The sequence below is a fragment of the Festucalex cinctus genome, chromosome 4 (genome assembly GCF_051991245.1).
Source record: "Festucalex cinctus isolate MCC-2025b chromosome 4, RoL_Fcin_1.0, whole genome shotgun sequence".
NCBI classification, from domain to species: domain Eukaryota; kingdom Metazoa; phylum Chordata; class Actinopteri; order Syngnathiformes; family Syngnathidae; genus Festucalex; species Festucalex cinctus.
In genome coordinates this window covers 4,642,847-4,661,413 of record NC_135414.1, presented here as the reverse complement: position 1 = coordinate 4,661,413, position 18,567 = coordinate 4,642,847, and the positions used below count along the sequence as shown (strand labels likewise).

The window sequence follows — 18,567 nt, the reverse complement described above, 5'->3', positions numbered from 1 at the left end:
CACCAACAGACTTTTTTGTAGGTCATAGTCTGTTACATATGTGTACCAATTTTCGTAGCTCTAGGTTAAACATACAACCGGCAATACTACGTTTAGTAAGAGTTTTGAAACTCTAAATTTGATGCCCCACCGCCGTCATATAGTATGTCGAAAACTTTAGATTTTTTACCATGGTGTTGTCCCAGGTCTTGAGATGGTACATCCCAAGTTTGAAGTCAATTGGATTAACCGTGTAGGAGAAGCAGGCAAAAGTATGACCCCTGTAAATGTGCAAAAATTGGCCAAAATTGGACATTTAAATACTCATATCTCACTTCCTGTCTATTTTAGGGTACACACATCAAAGAGGTTTTTGTTCATCTGGATGTGCTACAGGTGCCACACAATTTTCATAGCCGTCGGACAATCGTAGCGGGCCAGGGATCTGTTTAACCTATGTAGGTGGCGCTATGGAGCCATTTTTCTGTTATCACCTATGGCGACTTTAAAATATCAAATTTTTCGCCAGGCCTGACGTGTGTGTAAAGTTTGGTGAGTTTTCGTTCACGTTTAGTGTCTCAAAAATGTGATTGTTTGCGGAAAAGAATAATAACAAAAAATAAAAAGAAGAACTAGAGCTGCGAGCAGCTATAAAGGGCCCTCGCAACCCGGGCCACGTTGGGGTACTTGCACGTCGGGGTACTGGCACGTTGGGGTACTGTCAAATAGGACAAGGACCATCTAAAATGTTTTTGACAAGCCTTGTGTGTGCAAAGTTTAATCAAAACGCAAAATATGGTGCGCAATTCCCAAAATAAATTCAAAATGGCGGACTTCCTTTTAGGTTTAGCATACGGCTACAGAATACTTTTTGTAGGTCTTAAGCTAATAGGTATGCCTCCCAGTTTTCACAAATCTAGGTCAAGTCATCTTTAGTTGTGTATCGCTTGAATCATACAATTGGAAATGCTCCATAAAAATGCATAGAGGGCGCTATTGAGCACAACGTTGGGTTACTTGCACGTCAGGGGACTGGCACGTTGGGGTACTGTTACATGGAACAAGGACCATTTAAAATGTTATTTTTTTCCATGCCTTGTCTGTGCAAAGTTTAATGAAAAAGGCCAAAAATGATGTATAATTCCCAAAATAAAATCAAAATAGCCGACTTCCTCTTTGGTTTGGCAAATGGCTACATAATACTTTTTTGTAGGTCTAGCATAATCATACAATCGGAAATGCTTCATAAAAATGTCTAGAGGGCGCTATTTATTGCAAATTGCACAATAAATCTCTGAAAATTCATGTTCATGACAAGTCTGATGTGTTTGCAAAGTTTCATGAGTTTTCATGTGTATAAAAAAAAAAAAAGCAGCACTTGACAAACAATGCATTGCTATGGCAACAGCGTGTTACAAAATAAAAAACTTTCGATTACTTTGCATCTTAAACATCTTAAGATGAAACACACCAAGTTTGAAGACAGTCGGATAAATTTTGTAGGAGGGGTTCGTTAAAATATGACCCCTGAAAAAGGCCACAAAAAATGGCAACAAATCCCATCATAAATCAAAATGGCAGACTTCCTGTTTGGTTTAGCACATGGTTCCAAGAGACTTTTTTGTACATCATGGGCTCTTATGTATGCCTGCAAATTATCATAGCGCTAGGTGAAACGTACAACCGGGAATGCTTCGTTAAAGAGGAGTTTTTTAGCTCAAAATGTGATGCCCGGCCCCTGGGGGACTTCCTGTTGGGTTTAGCACATGGCACCAAGAGACTTTTTTGTACATCCTGGGCTGTTACATATGTCTACAATTTTTCGTCGCTCTAGCTGCTTCGTACAACTGGGAATGCTTCATTAAGAAGGATTTTTTTCCTTTGCAAAAAGTGCATGCCACGACAACAGCGTGTGACGAAATAAAAAACTTTCAATAACTTTTCATCTTCAACATTTTAAGATGAATCACACCAAGTTTGGAGATGATCGGATAAACTCTGTAGGAGGAGTTCGTTAAAATATGACCCCTATGAAATGGCCCAAAAAAATGGCAACACATTCCAAAGTAAATCAAAATGGCGGACGTCCTGTTAGGTTTAGCATATGGTTCAAAAAGAGTTTTTTGTACCTCGAGGGCTGTTATATACCTCTACAAATGTTGGTAACTCTATGTGAAACGTACAGCCGGGTATGCTTTGTAAAAGAGGAGTTTTTTAGCTCAAAATGTGATGCCCGGCCCCTGGGGGACTTCCTGTTGGGTTTAGCACAGGGCACCAAGAGACTTTTTTGTACATCTTGGGCTGTTACATATGTCTACAAATTTTCGTAGCTCTAGCTGCTTCGTACAAATGGGAATGCTTCTTTAAGGATATTTTTTTTCCTTTAAAAACAGTGCATGCCATGACAACAGTGTGCGACGAAATACAAAGCTTTCAATAACTTTTCATCTTCAACATCTTAAGATGAATCACACCAAGTTTGAAGATGATCGGATAAACACTGTAGGAGGAGTTCGTTAAAATAAGACCCCAATGAAATGGCCAAAAAAATGGCAACACGTTCCAAAATAAATCAAAATGGTGGACTTCCTGTTAGGTTTAGCATATGGTTCAAAAAGAGTTTTTTGTAGGTCATAGCCTGTTACATATGTGTACCAATTTTCGTAGCTCTAGATTAAACGTACAACCGGCAATGCTTCGTGAAGTAAGAATTTTTAAACTCTAAATTTGATGCGCCGCCGCCGTCATATAGTATATCAAAAACTTTTAATTTTTCACAATGATGTTGTCCCAGGTGTTGAGATGGTACATCCCAAGTTTGAAGTCAATCGGGTTAACCGCGTAGGAGAAGCGGGCAAAAGTATGACCGCTGTAAATGTGCAAAAATTGGAAAAAATTGGACATTTAAATACTCATACCTCACTTTCTGTCTATTTTAGGGTACACACTTCAAAGAGGTTTTTGTTCATTGGGATGTGCTACAGGTGCCACACAATTTTCATAGCCGTCGGACAATCGTAGCGGGACAGGGATCCGTTTAACCTATGTAGGGGGCGCTAAGGAGCCATTTTTCTGTTATCATGTATGGCGACTTTAAAATATAAAATTTTTCGCCAGGCCTGATGTGCGTGTAAAGTTTGGTGAGTTTTCGTTCACGTTTAGTGTCTCAAAAATGCGATTGTTTGCGGAGAAGAAAAAGAAGAATAATAAGAAGAATTCCTACAAAAACAATAGGGCCTCGCAGCGGCACCGCCGCCGCCGCTGCTCGGGCCCTAATAATAATAAGAAGAATTCCTACAAAAACAATAGGGCCTCGCAGCGGCACCGCCGCCGCCGCTGCTCGGGCCCTAATAATAAGAATTCCTTCAGGAACAATAGGGACCTCGCAGCGGTCGCTGCTCGGGCCCTAATAAGAATTCCTTCAGGAACAATAGGGACCTCGCAGCGGTCGCTGCTCGGGCCCTAAAAACAATAGGGCCTCGCAGCGGCACCGCCGCCGCCGCTGCTCGGGCCCTAATAATAAGAATTCCTTCAGGAACAATAGGGACCTTGCAGCGGTCGCTGCTCGGGCCCTAATAATAATAATAATAATAATAATAATAATAATAAGAATTCCTACAAAAACAATAGGGCCTCGCAGCGGCACCGCCGCCGCCGCTGCTCGGGCCCTAATAATAAGAATTCCTACAAAAACAATAGGGCCTCGCAGCGGCACCGCCGCCGCCGCTGCTCGGGCCCTAATAAGAAGAATTCCTACAAAAACAATAGGGCCTCGCAGCGGCACCGCCGCCGCCGCTGCTCGGGCCCTAATAATAAGAAGAATTCCTACAAAAACAATAGGGCCTCGCAGCGGCACCGCCGCCGCCGCTGCTCGGGCCCTAATAATAATAATAAGAATTCCTACAAAAACAATAGGGCCTCGCAGCGGCACCGCCGCCGCCGTTGCTCGGGCCCTAATAAGAAGAATTCCTACAAAAACAATAGGGCCTCGCAGCGGCACCGCCGCCGCCGCTGCTCGGGCCCTAATAATAAGAATTCCTTCAGGAACAATAGGGACCTCGCAGCGGTCGCTGCTCGGGCCCTAATAATAATAATAATAAGAAGAAGAATTCCTACAAAAACAATAGGGCCTCGCAGCGGCACCGCCGCCGCCGCTGCTCGGGCCCTAATAAGAATTCCTTCAGGAACAATAGGGACCTCGCAGCGGTCGCTGCTCGGGCCCTAATAATAATAATAAGAATTCCTACAAAAACAATAGGGCCTCGCAGCGGCACCGCCGCCGCCGCTGCTCGGGCCCTAATAATAAGAAGAATTCCTACAAAAACAATAGGGCCTCGCAGCGGCACCGCCGCCGCCGCTGCTCGGGCCCTAATAAGAATTCCTTCAGGAACAATAGGGACCTCGCAGCGGTCGCTGCTCGGGCCCTAATAAGAATAATAATAATAAGAAGAATTCCTACAGAAACAATAGGGCCTCGCAGCGGCACCGCCGCCGGTGCCGCCGCTGCTCGGGCCCTAATAAGAATTGCTTCAGGAACAATAGGGACCTCGCAGCGGTCGCTGCTCGGGCCCTAATAATAATAAGAATTCCTTCAGGAACAATAGGGACCTCGCAGCGGTCGCTGCTCGGGCCCTAATAATAATAATAATAAGAAGAAGAAGAATTCCTACAAAAACAATAGGGCCTCGCAGCGGCACCGCCGCCGCCGCTGCTCGGGCCCTAATAATAAGAATTCCTACAAAAACAATAGGGCCTCGCAGCGGCACCGCCGCCGCCGCTGCTCGGGCCCTAATAAGAATTCCTTCAGGAACAATAGGGACCTCGCAGCGGTCGCTGCTCGGGCCCTAATAAGAATTCCTTGAAAAACAATAGGGCCTCGCAGCGGCACCGCCGCCGCCGCTGCTCGGGCCCTAATAATAATAATAAGAAGAATTCCTACAAAAACAATAGGGCCTCGCAGCGGCACCGCCGCCGCCGCTGCTCGGGCCCTAATAAGAATTCCTTCAGGAACAATAGGGACCTCGCAGCGGTCGCTGCTCGGGCCCTAATAATAATAAGAATTCCTTCAGGAACAATAGGGACCTCGCAGCGGTCGCTGCTCGGGCCCTAATAAGAATTCCTTCAGGAACAATAGGGACCTCGCAGCGGTTGCTGCTCGGGCCCTAATAAGAAGAACTCCTACAAAAACAATAGGGCCTCGCAGTGGCACCGCCGCCGGTGCCGCCGCTGCTCGGGCCCTAATAAGAATTCCTTCAGGAACAATAGGGACCTCGCAGCGGTCGCTGCTCGGGCCCTAATAATAATAATAAGAAGAATTCCTACAAAAACAATAGGGCCTCGCAGCGGCACCGCCGCCGCCGCTGCTCGGGCCCTAGTAATAATAATAAGAATTCCTACAAAAACAATAGGGCCTCGCAGCGGCACCGCCGCTGCCGCTGCTCGGGCCCTAATAATAATAAGAATTCCTTCAGGAACAATAGGGACCTCGCAGCGGTCGCTGCTCGGGCCCTTATAATAATAATAAGAAGAAGAATTCCTACAAAAACAATAGGGCCTTGCAGCGGCACCGCCGCCGGTGCCGCCGCTGCTCGGGTCCTAATAAGAATTCTTTCAGGAACAATAGGGACCTCGCAGCGGTCGCTGCTCGGGCCCTAATAAGAATTCCTTGAAAAACAATAGTGCCTCGCAGCGGCACCGCAGCCGCCGCTGCTCGGGCCCTAATAAGAAGAATTCCTACAAAAACAATAGGGCCTCGCAGCGGCACCGCCGCCGGTGCCGCCGCTGCTCGGGCCCTAATAAAACATTAACACCAATACAATACAATCACAACAAATCAACATTCTTCCATCCCTACATACGCTTTGATGTTTGAAGCAGTTTTTAGATGAAAGAGGACAGAATCAGCCTCATTTCAGCAGTTGATCAGAGACGTGATCTCAGCATGCATATGCATATGTGAGTAATAAATGACCATACATAAAAAAAAAAAAAAAAAAAGTTGTAGTTAATGCTAAGCATCACAAGATGGTGGCAAAGCTCTACTTATGTCAAAATAACTCAATGCCTAAATGAGTCATCAACTCAGGTCAATATACTGTACTTCCATGACATCAAGATTCCATCAAATGGCACCCAAGTAATTCCGTTTCTGCTTTGTTTTTGTTTTTTTTGTTTGTTTGTTTTTGTTTTTTGTTTTTTTTAATTTTTTAGCTAGTGACATTTTGAACGCATGATGTTCAACTATTCAAAGTATCAGCATTTTACACAACTTGGCATTCTCTTACAAGAACCTGAATGGCAAAACAACGCAAGAGGTGTTTGTTCCATGAATGGATCAATACATTTCTTGGTGTAATTATAATTTATATGTAACTCTTCTTCATTCTGCTTTTCACATTTTGACATTATGAGACCAAGACGACACGGTGTATTTATTTACTTATTTAATTTTTAACAGTATGGATTTTCACATATAGGAAATAACTATGACTCAATTCAATTCAAGATTATTTAAATAGCACTATTCACAACAACTGCAGTAGTACCAGTTATTGTTGTCATAGACAAGATATTTATATCCGTATGTAAATATCTCAGGGATTGGCAACTTAAATGATGGAGGCGGCCACAATTTCAGAGCTACTAAGGGGGCCACATAGGCCACACAGTTTCTTACCAGATGTATGACAAAAATGCCATTATGGACACGACATGCATATGTCTTTTTTTTTATTTTTTATTTTTTATTGTTATTATTTTTAATTGTTTTTTACTGTATCGTTGCACATCACTGCACCTTGGTATATTTCATTAATGTTATGCTTCTCAATGATTTATAAATGATCCAGCCTTCAATAACAAAGGGCATAAAAATTACCATTCAACTGAAGTATAGCACAAAACTGCTGAACAGCAAACCAACATTAAGTGTGACACCTCATTTTCTGATTCCCCGGCCCTCCCAAAAATGAACTCAAGTCAAAATTGTTATTATTTCAGGTACTGTGTTTATCCTGCATGTCATTCAAAATCTTAAAAAAATAATTAGGCTTACTCACGGTAGAGTGTAAGGCATTATAAAACCCTGGTGCAAGTGCAACAAACCAGTGTCTGCTTTCTAGTGGTGAATGTATTGGTGATATAATTTAGAAAAATAGGTGGACCCATTCTTCATGGTGGATAGGAATTCTGGAGAAAACATTAATAGGTGTGTGTGCCTCTGTGTCTATGACTCAAATGTGTGTATCAAAACGTGAGTTGAGTTTGAAGTAGAAATTCTTCTTTCTCTGGGAGCAACAGGTGAAGGGCCAGACTTCCTAGGGGAACCTTTAATCAGGGAGGAGAGTGTGGAAGTGGACCTACCTGGGGAGATTGAGAGTACAGAGAAGCAGAGCCACGCTGAGGAAGAACAGAACCCCAGCACAGAGAAGCAGACTCAGGAATTGAGGGTAAGTTATATCCCAGAGTCACAGCAACCATAATGAATCTCCACAATGAAGCACAATAATGCTTGATTGGTCTCCTCCAGGTTAATCAGGAGTTTCGACTTGACCCGATGCTGGAAGATCACGAGGCCCTCATGGAGAGGATGAATACCTGGAACTTCCAGATTTTTGACCTGGTGGACAAAACAGGAGGAAAGACAGGAAGAATACTTAGCTATGTTAGTACTGTGATACAAACGTGTTCTCTTGTCTGTCTTTTTGTTGTGCTCTGAGGCTGTGGTCATTGTGTGTGTCCCCTCCTGATAAATATCTTGTAGAAAAGATCAATTCCGTGTAGTTTGTTTTGTTTCCATCAGCATGTCTGTTGAGTGTAAATAGCCAAAACAAGTCATTTGTCAATGTTAGGCTAATTTAGATCTTAGAAAGAGGACTTAACGGGCTACACTGGATTTGAGTAAGTTTCTCCAAATCTATTTGCTCTATAACCTTTTCCAAATTCCGATTAATTTTAGTTTGAAATTTTAGCCTAAGAAGCCTAGCAAACACGTAGCTCTTGGCAGATTTTAATGTTGCTGCACTGCATATGCTAGCTTTTGACTAATGGCGGTTAGGTTGTGTTCTGATGTCTGTTTCAGTAAAGATGGTCTGTATTTCCCCAGGTGACTTACACCCTTTTCCAGGATACGTGTCTGTTTGAAATATTCAAGATCCCTGTGAGGGAGTTCATGACATACTTCTTTGCTCTGGAAAATGGCTACAGGGACATTCCCTGTGAGTGTTCACACTGGACTAGGCCTCCAGAAATGTTCAAGATTCATGTTGTTAACTGTTTGTTCATGTACCATCACAATGTGCTCATGTCTATTGCTGGATGAGCTAAGTAGCTCCTGTGTTGTAAAGTTGCACGTGTAGCCAAATGCAGTCAACTTACGGCTTATTTGTTTGGTTGAAATGTCCACAGATCATAACAGAGTCCATGCTACTGATGTGCTCCATGCTGTCTGGTACCTGACCACTCGACCAATTCCCGGGTTCCAGCAGATCCACAGTGAGCATGTGACCGGAAGTGACACAGGTGAACTTCAACTTAGCCCCCAATAGCAAATAGTATGAAAGGAGCCTCATATAATATACAGTGGAACATGAGAGGGACAATCTGGATGACTTCTGCGGTTGTTTGCTTTTCGAATCACTTTTTTCATTGGAAATAACCTTTTGATATTTTACAATGTTTTAAATTATTTTTCAAATTGTATAACTTTAGAATTTTCAATTATTAAGGTTCTGCTGTATATTTACCATTATTATGTTCTACCTACAGCTATTTTTTAAGTATCCAATACACATGTTATGGGTACCATCTACACAGTGATATTGGTGTTGAAAACCCAAGACTCTTTAACATGTGTCTATTAACACTGTGTGTTCTAGACTCAGACAGTGGGATCTCTCCTGGCAGGATATCATACACCTCATCCAAGAGTTCTTCTATATCAGATGACAGTTATGGCTGCCTGGCTTGGAACATCCCAGCTCTGGAGCTCATGGCCCTATATGTAGCAGCTGCAATGCACGACTATGACCACCCTGGTCGCACTAATGCCTTTTTAGTTGCCACTAATGCGCCTCAGGTAAACCTGTCCGCTAGCTAGTTTACACGTGTTTAGAAAAGGAAAAAAAAAAAAACACACACACACACGTCAGTATTCCTTTTCCTTCATTCTATGAGCCAGTGTGTATGAACATTAAAAGTGCGAATGTCAATGGCATCTGATTCCTTGAATAAAGGTTTAAGCCAATTAACTCAAAAATAATGACATAGCCTATTGTTGATATGAGGGGAATAAAAATAGAGATACGGAGCTTGAATTTGTCACTTTGCGGCAGTCTTTTTGCACCAATTTGGTCTTTTCTGATTGCTGAATTCCATACCAAGTAATATACAGAAAAACCTCGTTCTTTCCCACTGATGCACTCACTAAACAGAAAACATTTGAGCTAATTGGTGCGCTGCACGGGAAACCACACAACATTGTCTTACTCACTCCACGAGTGCGTCTCCTCTTCACAGTGGGGTCCTCGGATGTCTGGCGTCCTAAGGAAACCTCACGGTTCACGGTTAAGGTTTAACCAGATAGTCGTTATTAAACTCCAGTTTACTACCAGCTCAGCGGCCTAGTGGCAGAGTGTCTGCCCTGAGACTGGGAGGTCGTGGATATAGTCCAGGTCTAGGTCATACTAAAGACTATAAAAAAATGGGACCCATTTGCCTCCCTACTTGACACTCAGCATTAAGGGTTGGAATTGGGGGATTAGATCACCAAATGATTCCCGAGCGCAGCTCCCTCAGGGACTGGGTGAAATGCGGAGAAAGAATTTTGCCCCACTTAGGTGAGTGTGACAATCAGTGGTATTTTAACATTAACCTGACATGACTTCGCTTTACATACCTCGTGACGTCAAGCTGTTTTTGATTTCATAAAGATGCTATTACGTTCTCCTTGTATGCGGTAACCTCAGTTTGCCTGAGTGATGTGATGGCACGAAAACCATAGCAAAGGAGAAAGACATCACAAAGAAAGCCACTTGAAAGAATTATTGACATGGGATGTAAGAGGGAAATATTGACTAAAGAAGCACCCGAGAATTTTTGGTCTGCATCGTTTAACTTTTGTTTTTCTTTTTCTTTTTCTTTTTTTCTTTTTTATGTGTTCCTTTTATTATTGGATATGTTGGAAAGGGATATGCCATTGTGAAGAGATGAAGTCCACATATTCAGTGTCTGTCTCACACTGTGATGCGAAAGTTGATAAGGTCAGCTATGCGCCCCTGTTCAAATAGGAAAGTGGGTTAAGAGCAAAGACAGGGGACCCTGAACCTATTGATTACAGATGATGTTGACAAACACGTCTGGCAAAAAAATCTTTGGTGCTAGAAAGTATGGCTCTCGAAGTTTCTTTCTTCAGAAACGCAACAGTTGCAATGCAAGATCAATTGTAGAATTGGTTGTTTTATCTTGTATCATTAATGGAATCTACATGTAAATCCATATATTATTCCATGTGAGTATACTAGGGGTGTTAAAAAAAATCGATTCGGCGATATATCGCGATACTACATCGCGCGATTCTCGAATCGATTCAATAAAAAAAAATCGATTTTTTTTTTTTTTTTTTTTTTAAGAGCTCAGAATTGTTCATTCGGTAGTCTTACCGATTCAACGTCTTATCATCATTGCCTTTTTTTTTTTTGTGTATGTGTGTGTGTGAATCGATTTTTAAACTTCCATTTTTAATGGAAAAATATTCAACAAAACGTCTGACTTCGGGTTAGGATTCACACCTTGAGCATGGAAGAATGTTATATGAACGGAACATTAAGCCTTAATATTTTATTTTAATGCTGTTCAAACATGAAACAGATTACAACCTCTATAAGACTGAAATTTCAGATAAATAAATAATACATTTTCATATAAATCTTACACTCTACAAGCTTACTGATTAGTATTTTCTAAATTTGAATGAAAAAAAATTGCAACAATCGACTTATAAATTCGTATCGGGATTAATCGGTATCGAATCGAATCGTGACCTGTGAATCGTGATACGAATCGAATCGTCAGGTACTAGGCAATTCACACCCCTAGAGTATACTGTAGGTCAGCCCCACAACAATGCACTAAATAGGAAAAGTCTACACACCCCTGTTTAAATGTCAGTTTTTATATATAAAAATGAGACAAAAATAAATAATTTCCAAAGTTTTTCCACCAGTAATGTGACCTTTGACCTGTGCAACTCAATGAGGGGGGGAAAAAAATCGAGGGCGTGTAAAAAATAGATAACTGAAATAATGTGGTTGTGCAAGTGCACACACCCTCTTATCGGGGACGTTGCCGTTTAGAATTAACCAATCACATTCAAATTCATTTTAAATGACAGTCGGCGCACACCTGCCACCACATAAAATGACTCAGTTTAATCCTAAATACGTTTCGTAGGCAAGTAGATTTCTTGGCTTTCTAGCTGAAGCTCGAATATTTTGTGCTAACACTGACTGCTATTTCAAACAGTTAACAATTCCTACCACCTTCTCCTAACCATATCCATATTCCACTCTTACATCCCATGTCAATAATTCTTCCAAGTGTCTTTCTTTGTGATATTCCTGACAGTTGAGTGTAGACTTATACCAAGACAAATGAATAAGGTTCCCGTTTTCCACTTTGTTAAAATGGATATGGTTCAGTTCCAGCTGAAGAAACACAAGGTTGTAATGTTTGGCAATTATTTTCCAAAAGGAACATCAAAGCTCATGACCAAAAGAACACCATACTTACAGTGTAGCATGGTTGGTGGTGGTAGCATTATGCTTAGCGGCTGTTTTTGCTCACCTTTGAATGGATTCTGACAAAAGGTGGTGGAGGGAATTATGAACAGTTCAAAATAGTCAGTGCACAAAACCTTCTGGCTCCTGCTAGAAAATAAAACGGGGCTAATAAAATATCCTAACATTTATTTATTTATTTTTTGGGTAATCAGAGGCACAAAATCTTACACATTTTTGTTTTGTCAGATTGTGCGGAATAAGCAGTGAAGAAAATGGATGGATGGCTGTATTGAAGTCTCTGTGTCATGTTTCCTACTCTCACCTGTGGCTCTTCCCTTCATGTACAACACAGGCGGTGCTGTACAACGACCGCTCCGTGCTGGAGAACCACCACGCTGCGTCTGCCTGGAGCCTCTACCTATCCAGGCCAGAGTTTAACTTCCTGGTCAACCTTGATCATGTGGAGTTCAAGCGCTTTCGCTTCCTCGTCATTGAAGCCATTCTAGCCACAGACCTCAAGAAGCACTTTGACTTCCTGGCTGAGTTCAATTCCAAGGTCATTACGTGATCAGAAGTGATAACCACTGTCTTTTCATGGTTTACTGAACCATTATGAAGATGTGAATGATAGATGATGCAGATGGGTTTAATAAGTGTCCTGTCTGTTTGACATCCAGGTCAATGATGTGAACAGTCCAGGAATTGACTGGACTAATGAGAATGACAGACTGCTGGTGTGCCAAGTGTGTATCAAGCTGGCAGACATCAACGGGCCGGCCAAAGTCCGCGATCTGCATTTGAAATGGACCGAAGGCATTGTCAATGAGTTTTATGAGCAGGTACGTGGGCTGCATGAATCCTGTTAACCAACATCCATGTGCTCCGTGGTCATATTACTCAGGGAATGAGCAGTTACTGATATTTCAGACTCGTTAACTGTGTATGTGTCATTGCTCTTGGGATGTTAGCGTATAAGCCACACATTTCACATCTCAAAACATGGACTAAAATCATTTCACCAACCAAATGTTCACTCATGATGTAACCCATGTTTTTTGCGGGGCTACCAGATCAACCCTTCACAGGTCTGTCATATTGAGACCATATCTATATGTTTTTTTTAAATGTAGTTTTACCTTTCCCCATACACATTTCAACACATTTAAAATCAACTCTCAACTCATCTTGACCTACTGTGTAAAATAATGATAAAGCACAAATGTAAGTACCGCATTTTCCGCACTATAAGGCGCATTGGATTATAAGGTGCACCTTCAATGAATGGCCTATATGAAAACGTTTTCCATAATATAAGGCGCACCGCATTATAAGGCGCATAGAGTAGAAGCTACTGCATTGGCTGGGGTTGCGTTAAGCGTACAATAGATCAGGGGTGGCGAGATCCGGTCCTCGAGGGCTGTAGTCCTGCAGGTTTTGGATATTTCCCTTCTTCAACACAGCTGATTCATGATCAGCTCATCAGCAAGCTCTGCAGAAGCCTGATAACGAGCCTGTTAATTGGAATCAGCTGCACTTCGAGTAGGGAAATCTATAAAACCTGCAGGACTCCGGCCCTCGAAGACCGCAGTTTGCCACCCCTGCAATAGATGGAGCTGTGCTAAAGGGAATCTGAACAAAACAAATGAGTTAGTCAATATTTATGACCTGTAATTGAATACAAACCGGCATTCTGACAACTTTGTTTACTCCCAAAACAAGTTACCGTTAGTGCAGTCACAATATGGTTCCGTATTAACAATATAACAAAAACTCAATATTGTTCAAACGTTGCTATCCATATCTACAATATTTCCCAGCCTTGTTCAGGTGTGATACTACCGTTCTAACTGCTGTTACTTCGGTGACACCCCCTGACTATGGTAGCCATACTTAACCAATATTGATCCACATATAAGGCGCACCTGATTGTAAGGCGCACTGTCGGTTTTTGAGAAAATTAAAGGCTTTTAGGTGAGCCTTATCGTGCAGAAAATAAGGTATATATTTTTTCTTTTGTTTAAATGTCTAAAGCATTTTAACATGCGTGCTTTTCAGTGTATTTAAAATATGCAAACCCATCACTAGTTCATCTACTTTTTTCTTTTTACCTGCAGGGTGATGAAGAAGCGAGCCTGGGCTTACCAATCAGCCCCTTCATGGACCGCTCTGCCCCACAGTTGGCCAAGTTGCAGGAGTCCTTCATCACACATATTGTTGGTCCGCTCTGTAACTCGTACGATGCTGCAGGTTTACTTCCTGGCCAGTGGGTGAATGGAGATGGATCGGATGAAGATGACGAGGGTCGTGTGGACTTGGACACGGATGATGATGAGAATGATGATGATGAAGAGGAGGACATGGATGATCTTGAGGAGGATCTGCGGCCAAGTGAGTCAACCAGGCGTCCTTTTTCTTGTGCTTATATCGTGTTAGAGTTTGGTCCGTATTGTCGGCAATAAGCCACCAAGGTTCTCCGGGTTGGGGATGAGATCCTGCCCCAAGTAGAGGAGTTCAAGTATTTTGGGGTCTTGTTTACAAGTGAGGGCTTGTTGGAGTGGGAGATTGACAGGCAAAACGGTGCAGCGTCTGCTGTGATGCGGATTCTGTATCGGTCTGTCGTTGTGAAGAAGGAGCTGAGTCAAAAGGCGAAGCTCTCGATTTACAGGTCGATTTGCGTTCCTGCCCTCACCTATGGTCACGAGCTGTGGGTCGTTTTTGGTTGTTGAAGCTACAAATCTCTCCAGTATGGCAGTACTGAAAAAACATTTGTGGCTGAATGCATCATAATGTTACACAAGGGGAGATGCGATTGGATAAACTGAATAGACACTAATTAACTGTGGTTCTAACAAATCAAAGTCAGAAATTGTTTTACACAAACCCAGCTACCGAAAACCGAACCCATCTTAACCACCAGCTTACAGTAACAGTAAGGACTAAATGTGAGTTATTTTGTGCCATTGTTATAATATAAACATTATGCGATCATTTAACGGACAGTACTCGGGACAGTTTCATACTTCCCAGTGAACATGAACACTGTCCCTCCTGCCTCCTCTTCACACATACCGATACAGACAAGTATATACTGTACATGAGTTGGAGTTTTCCTGTTGCGAGATTCTTCCATGACTCTTCAAAGACCAACAGTAGCATGTTTCAGTGGGAACCTGTGCAAATGTGCTGGTAACACACAGAGTTGTTGGGACAGTTTCAAGCTCCATCTTGAGCACTGTCTCATTACAAATAGTCATATTTATGGCATGTTTCACAGTTTCAAGCCTGTACAAAAGACTGACGTTTTCAAATATTTTCGTTTTTGTGTCTTTTGAGGAAATGAATCAATTTCAGTGTGAATGACATTTAGGGTGTTGCTATCAAATTTGAAACCAACAGTATGTAAAGGTTCACTCGGTTTCTTCTCTTGATTCTTCTGCAGAAAAGAGGAAAAGCCACCGCCAGTTATTCTGCAGCATCATGCAGCACCTGACCGAGAACCACAAAGTTTGGAAGAAGGTCATCGAGGAAGAGGAGCAGAGCAAAGATGAGCAGCAGCAGCCTGACAGCCTGCCGGCCAGCATGCCCACATCACCTTCAGATGACATCCAGGTCATTCAGGAGGAGGAGGAAGGGGAGGAGCGTCAGTAGCACCACATCAGCACGTGGAGAAAAGAGCAGGAAGAGCTGCAGAATCAAAAGTCACACACCCAACAGCCTTTCACACACTGACATGCACATTAATGACATTCTTCACTCACACACACCCTGAACACTGTGCAGTCATTTTTTGGGGGAAAAAAAACAATAAAATTAAGGGGGGTGGGGGGGGGGGGGGCCTTACCACTGTGAGTGGGTCCTCGCTGCAACAGTGGGAGTCCGACTCCTATGCACTTTCAACCCAGTGGAGAGTCACGGAGCAGCTCAAAGAAGGAGGCCCCATAAGTGAGGTTACAGGGGGGTGGGGGGGAGTACATTTCCCTGAATGAACTTGGCTGCAACAATGCCTTGAATGCATAGCGCTTACACCTTCCTTAGGTACAAAACAAGTTGTGACTATATAAAAAAAAAAAAAAAAAAAGAGGGTTGGAGGATGAACCAAGCAAGCAACGTGAAGACGCCATTGATACCCTTTACCAAAGTGAACAGTTCATATGTGGAAAGACGAGACCGAGACTCTTTCAGCTTCAGTTTCAGGTTTATTTTTTGTAATTCTATAAATATATATAGAGATATATAGAGAGAGATATACATGATATACAGTATATCAGATGTGCCTGTCTCAACCTTTACCGAGTCCATATTGGCCCAGAGCCTTGGCTTGTGTAGTTCTCTCTCCTTGCTGGTGACACGAAAACACTGTATGACACTCAGTCACAGAGACATGATTTGAATTGTCGACTGATGATTAGCATTATTATATCTGCATCATTTTGGATGCCGTTACTCATGTGTGCCACCCCCTTTTGTTGTTTCCTTTCCGACAGTGTGTTTGTTGAATGTGTGATTATCTTTTTGGAAGAAAGAGAGCACATTTTTAATTATTTTTAGTATGATTGGTGTGTATGCTTTTGTTATGTCCTCTGGTGTTGCATTCAGGTCAGGTATGCCGTCTCAATGAATGCATTTTTAATTTCCTGATTAGGGTTTTTTTTTTTTTTTTTTTTTTTTTTTTTTTTTTTTTAAGGTTACTCAGGATTCATGCAAAGGTGAATGATTACTTTGCAGGAATTAATTTTATTAAGCTCGAATCGACTTTAACGAGGAACACCATACGGTAATCTGGGCGAGTGAAGGAGTTGAGTGAACAAGTTGACTACAAATTGAAGCAAGTGAGATCCTCCGAGATGTGAGAGGACCTTACACTGCGCTGTCCCTTGTCCATTCATACACGGTTTGCTTAACCTCACTGGGGAAACACTTGTCTGGCCACATTTTCCTTCAATCCAGATTTGTTTTTATTTTTTTAAACGCCATATTGACCAGGTGCCTCTTTTTCAATCAACCAACATAACATTTTTCATTGATATTGGTGCCTTGAGGTGTGAGTTTAATTTTAATAGCCCCCTTCCCTGTATTAAAATCAATATAAATGTAAATGACCCAAACAAACAAAAATGATTGTAATGCGGTTTTAATGAGGAAAAAATAGCAATCAGTAATGTTGTTGAGAATGAAAACCTTAAAAGCATAGAGTGATGATGTAATTAAATAGGTTGCACTTTCAGTTGTTTGGCCACTGGAGGCAGTGTAATACGTACAAAGAAGTGAGGGCTCTTCATTTGTCTGCATTCACAGTCACTTTTCTCAGTGATGGAAAAAAAAGCTATAATAATATTCTAATTCTCAGGGGATAAAGAATATATGCCTGTGAGTAATGTTATATGTCTTCGCTATTTGTGTTCAACTATCCATTCCTACAGGGTTGTCAAACCGTAACTATTGATGCTAATCAATAGCATGTCACTGGTGTCATCCTCTGTACGTTAGCATTAAGCTTTACCTTTACGTATTTATTGGGTTTAAGACAGCATGCAATTCTCTTTGATGTTTACTTTGACAGTGAACCTCCTTTTGAAGAATTGTTCACTACTGTATTTGCCAAACTGCTACTTTCTGTGAAGTAAGCTGAGTCACAGCACTTGATTCAGATTCGGATTACTTGATCCCTTAAAGGGCAATTACCCCGGTCACAACATATCTAAGAAACATGGAACTATAATGAGCAACGGATGGAGACAGATCAGGAAGCCTGGTCAGTCACCTTTCAGTGCCCCGAGGTTCTAAAATGAAAAAGAAACATGAGAAGAGGGGAAGGCTCAAGCTCTACAAGTAGCACACGTATCTCAAATTTGTGCGTGCAAATCGAGGCAAAATATCATTGGAATGACGGCTTGTATTTCAAATAACTCATAAGTCAGGTCACTCGTATCTCAAGGCACCACTGTATTTAACTTTTTCTTCTAGTGGCCAGTGTGAAGAAGGGATTCAGTTGTTTTTCCATCTAATCGGCATTCCATTTTATGAAAGGGAAGGCACAATTGTTGCCTCTTCATCACATTACCAATCATAATCTCTGCAGAAAACTTTAACTCAAATAGTTAATAATATTTATATAGAAAAAAAAACAGTGTGATCATTTTAATACCAGTCAAGTGTTCAGCCACTGTACAAAATGAGTATGTGCATAAATATATATTTTTGAATAATCAACTGAATGCATCAGTTTTCTATACACACACTTGCGATGTACATTGAGATCCTGTCCTTATCTCCTTTCTTTTACATGGTATGTTTTTTTCTTTTCTGTTCAATTCTCTTCATTCTCTTTGCATTAATCATCATCATAATCTCTCCTACACTAGTGCCAAACTTGGCCTACGTGCGGTTGGCCATGACATTAGCGTTCCAGTATTGTCAAAGGCGCAGCAAGAGTAGCAGACCGGACTCAGGTTAGAGCCATATTCCTTTTTTCCGATGGAGTCCTTCTGGACCAGAAGTTACTATTCTGTCGCATTGAATTCCAAGTGTTGTTGGCTTTTCTTGGTATTTCAAACCATCATGTCCTCTAATGATTGTGCCATTAAAAAAACAAAAAACAAAAAACATCAATGAATTTGCCTTTGTGTGGCATCCATATATGTACCTTTTTTCCCCAATGTAACCATTCACCCTCACCAATACTATGGGAGCAACTGATTTTTATTTATAGCTGTCATAAAACACCATCCCTCAAGTACTCACGGTTCTTGTTGATTCTTGTGAGAATGTGTGTGGGTGACGACGTGTGGTAGTAAATCAATGAAATGTCGAC

At 41.8% G+C, this 18,567-nt stretch overlaps 1 protein-coding gene across 1 annotated transcript in view; it reads left to right on the top strand.

The window, feature by feature from the left end:
* The window catches only part of pde3b (phosphodiesterase 3B), a 171,627-nt gene extending 156,073 nt beyond the window's left edge, over nucleotides 1–15,554 (top strand). The window contains exons 8-16 of the mRNA XM_077518328.1: nucleotides 7,279–7,427; nucleotides 7,508–7,642; nucleotides 8,084–8,195; nucleotides 8,386–8,499; nucleotides 8,856–9,055; nucleotides 12,109–12,312; nucleotides 12,434–12,595; nucleotides 13,871–14,144; nucleotides 15,196–15,554. Of these exons, the coding sequence (XP_077374454.1) occupies nucleotides 7,279–7,427; nucleotides 7,508–7,642; nucleotides 8,084–8,195; nucleotides 8,386–8,499; nucleotides 8,856–9,055; nucleotides 12,109–12,312; nucleotides 12,434–12,595; nucleotides 13,871–14,144; nucleotides 15,196–15,404 (1,559 nt within the window). The 3' untranslated portion in view covers nucleotides 15,405–15,554. The remainder of the gene's footprint in view (nucleotides 1–7,278; nucleotides 7,428–7,507; nucleotides 7,643–8,083; nucleotides 8,196–8,385; nucleotides 8,500–8,855; nucleotides 9,056–12,108; nucleotides 12,313–12,433; nucleotides 12,596–13,870; nucleotides 14,145–15,195) is intronic.
* Nucleotides 15,555–18,567: the final 3,013 nt, after the last annotated feature.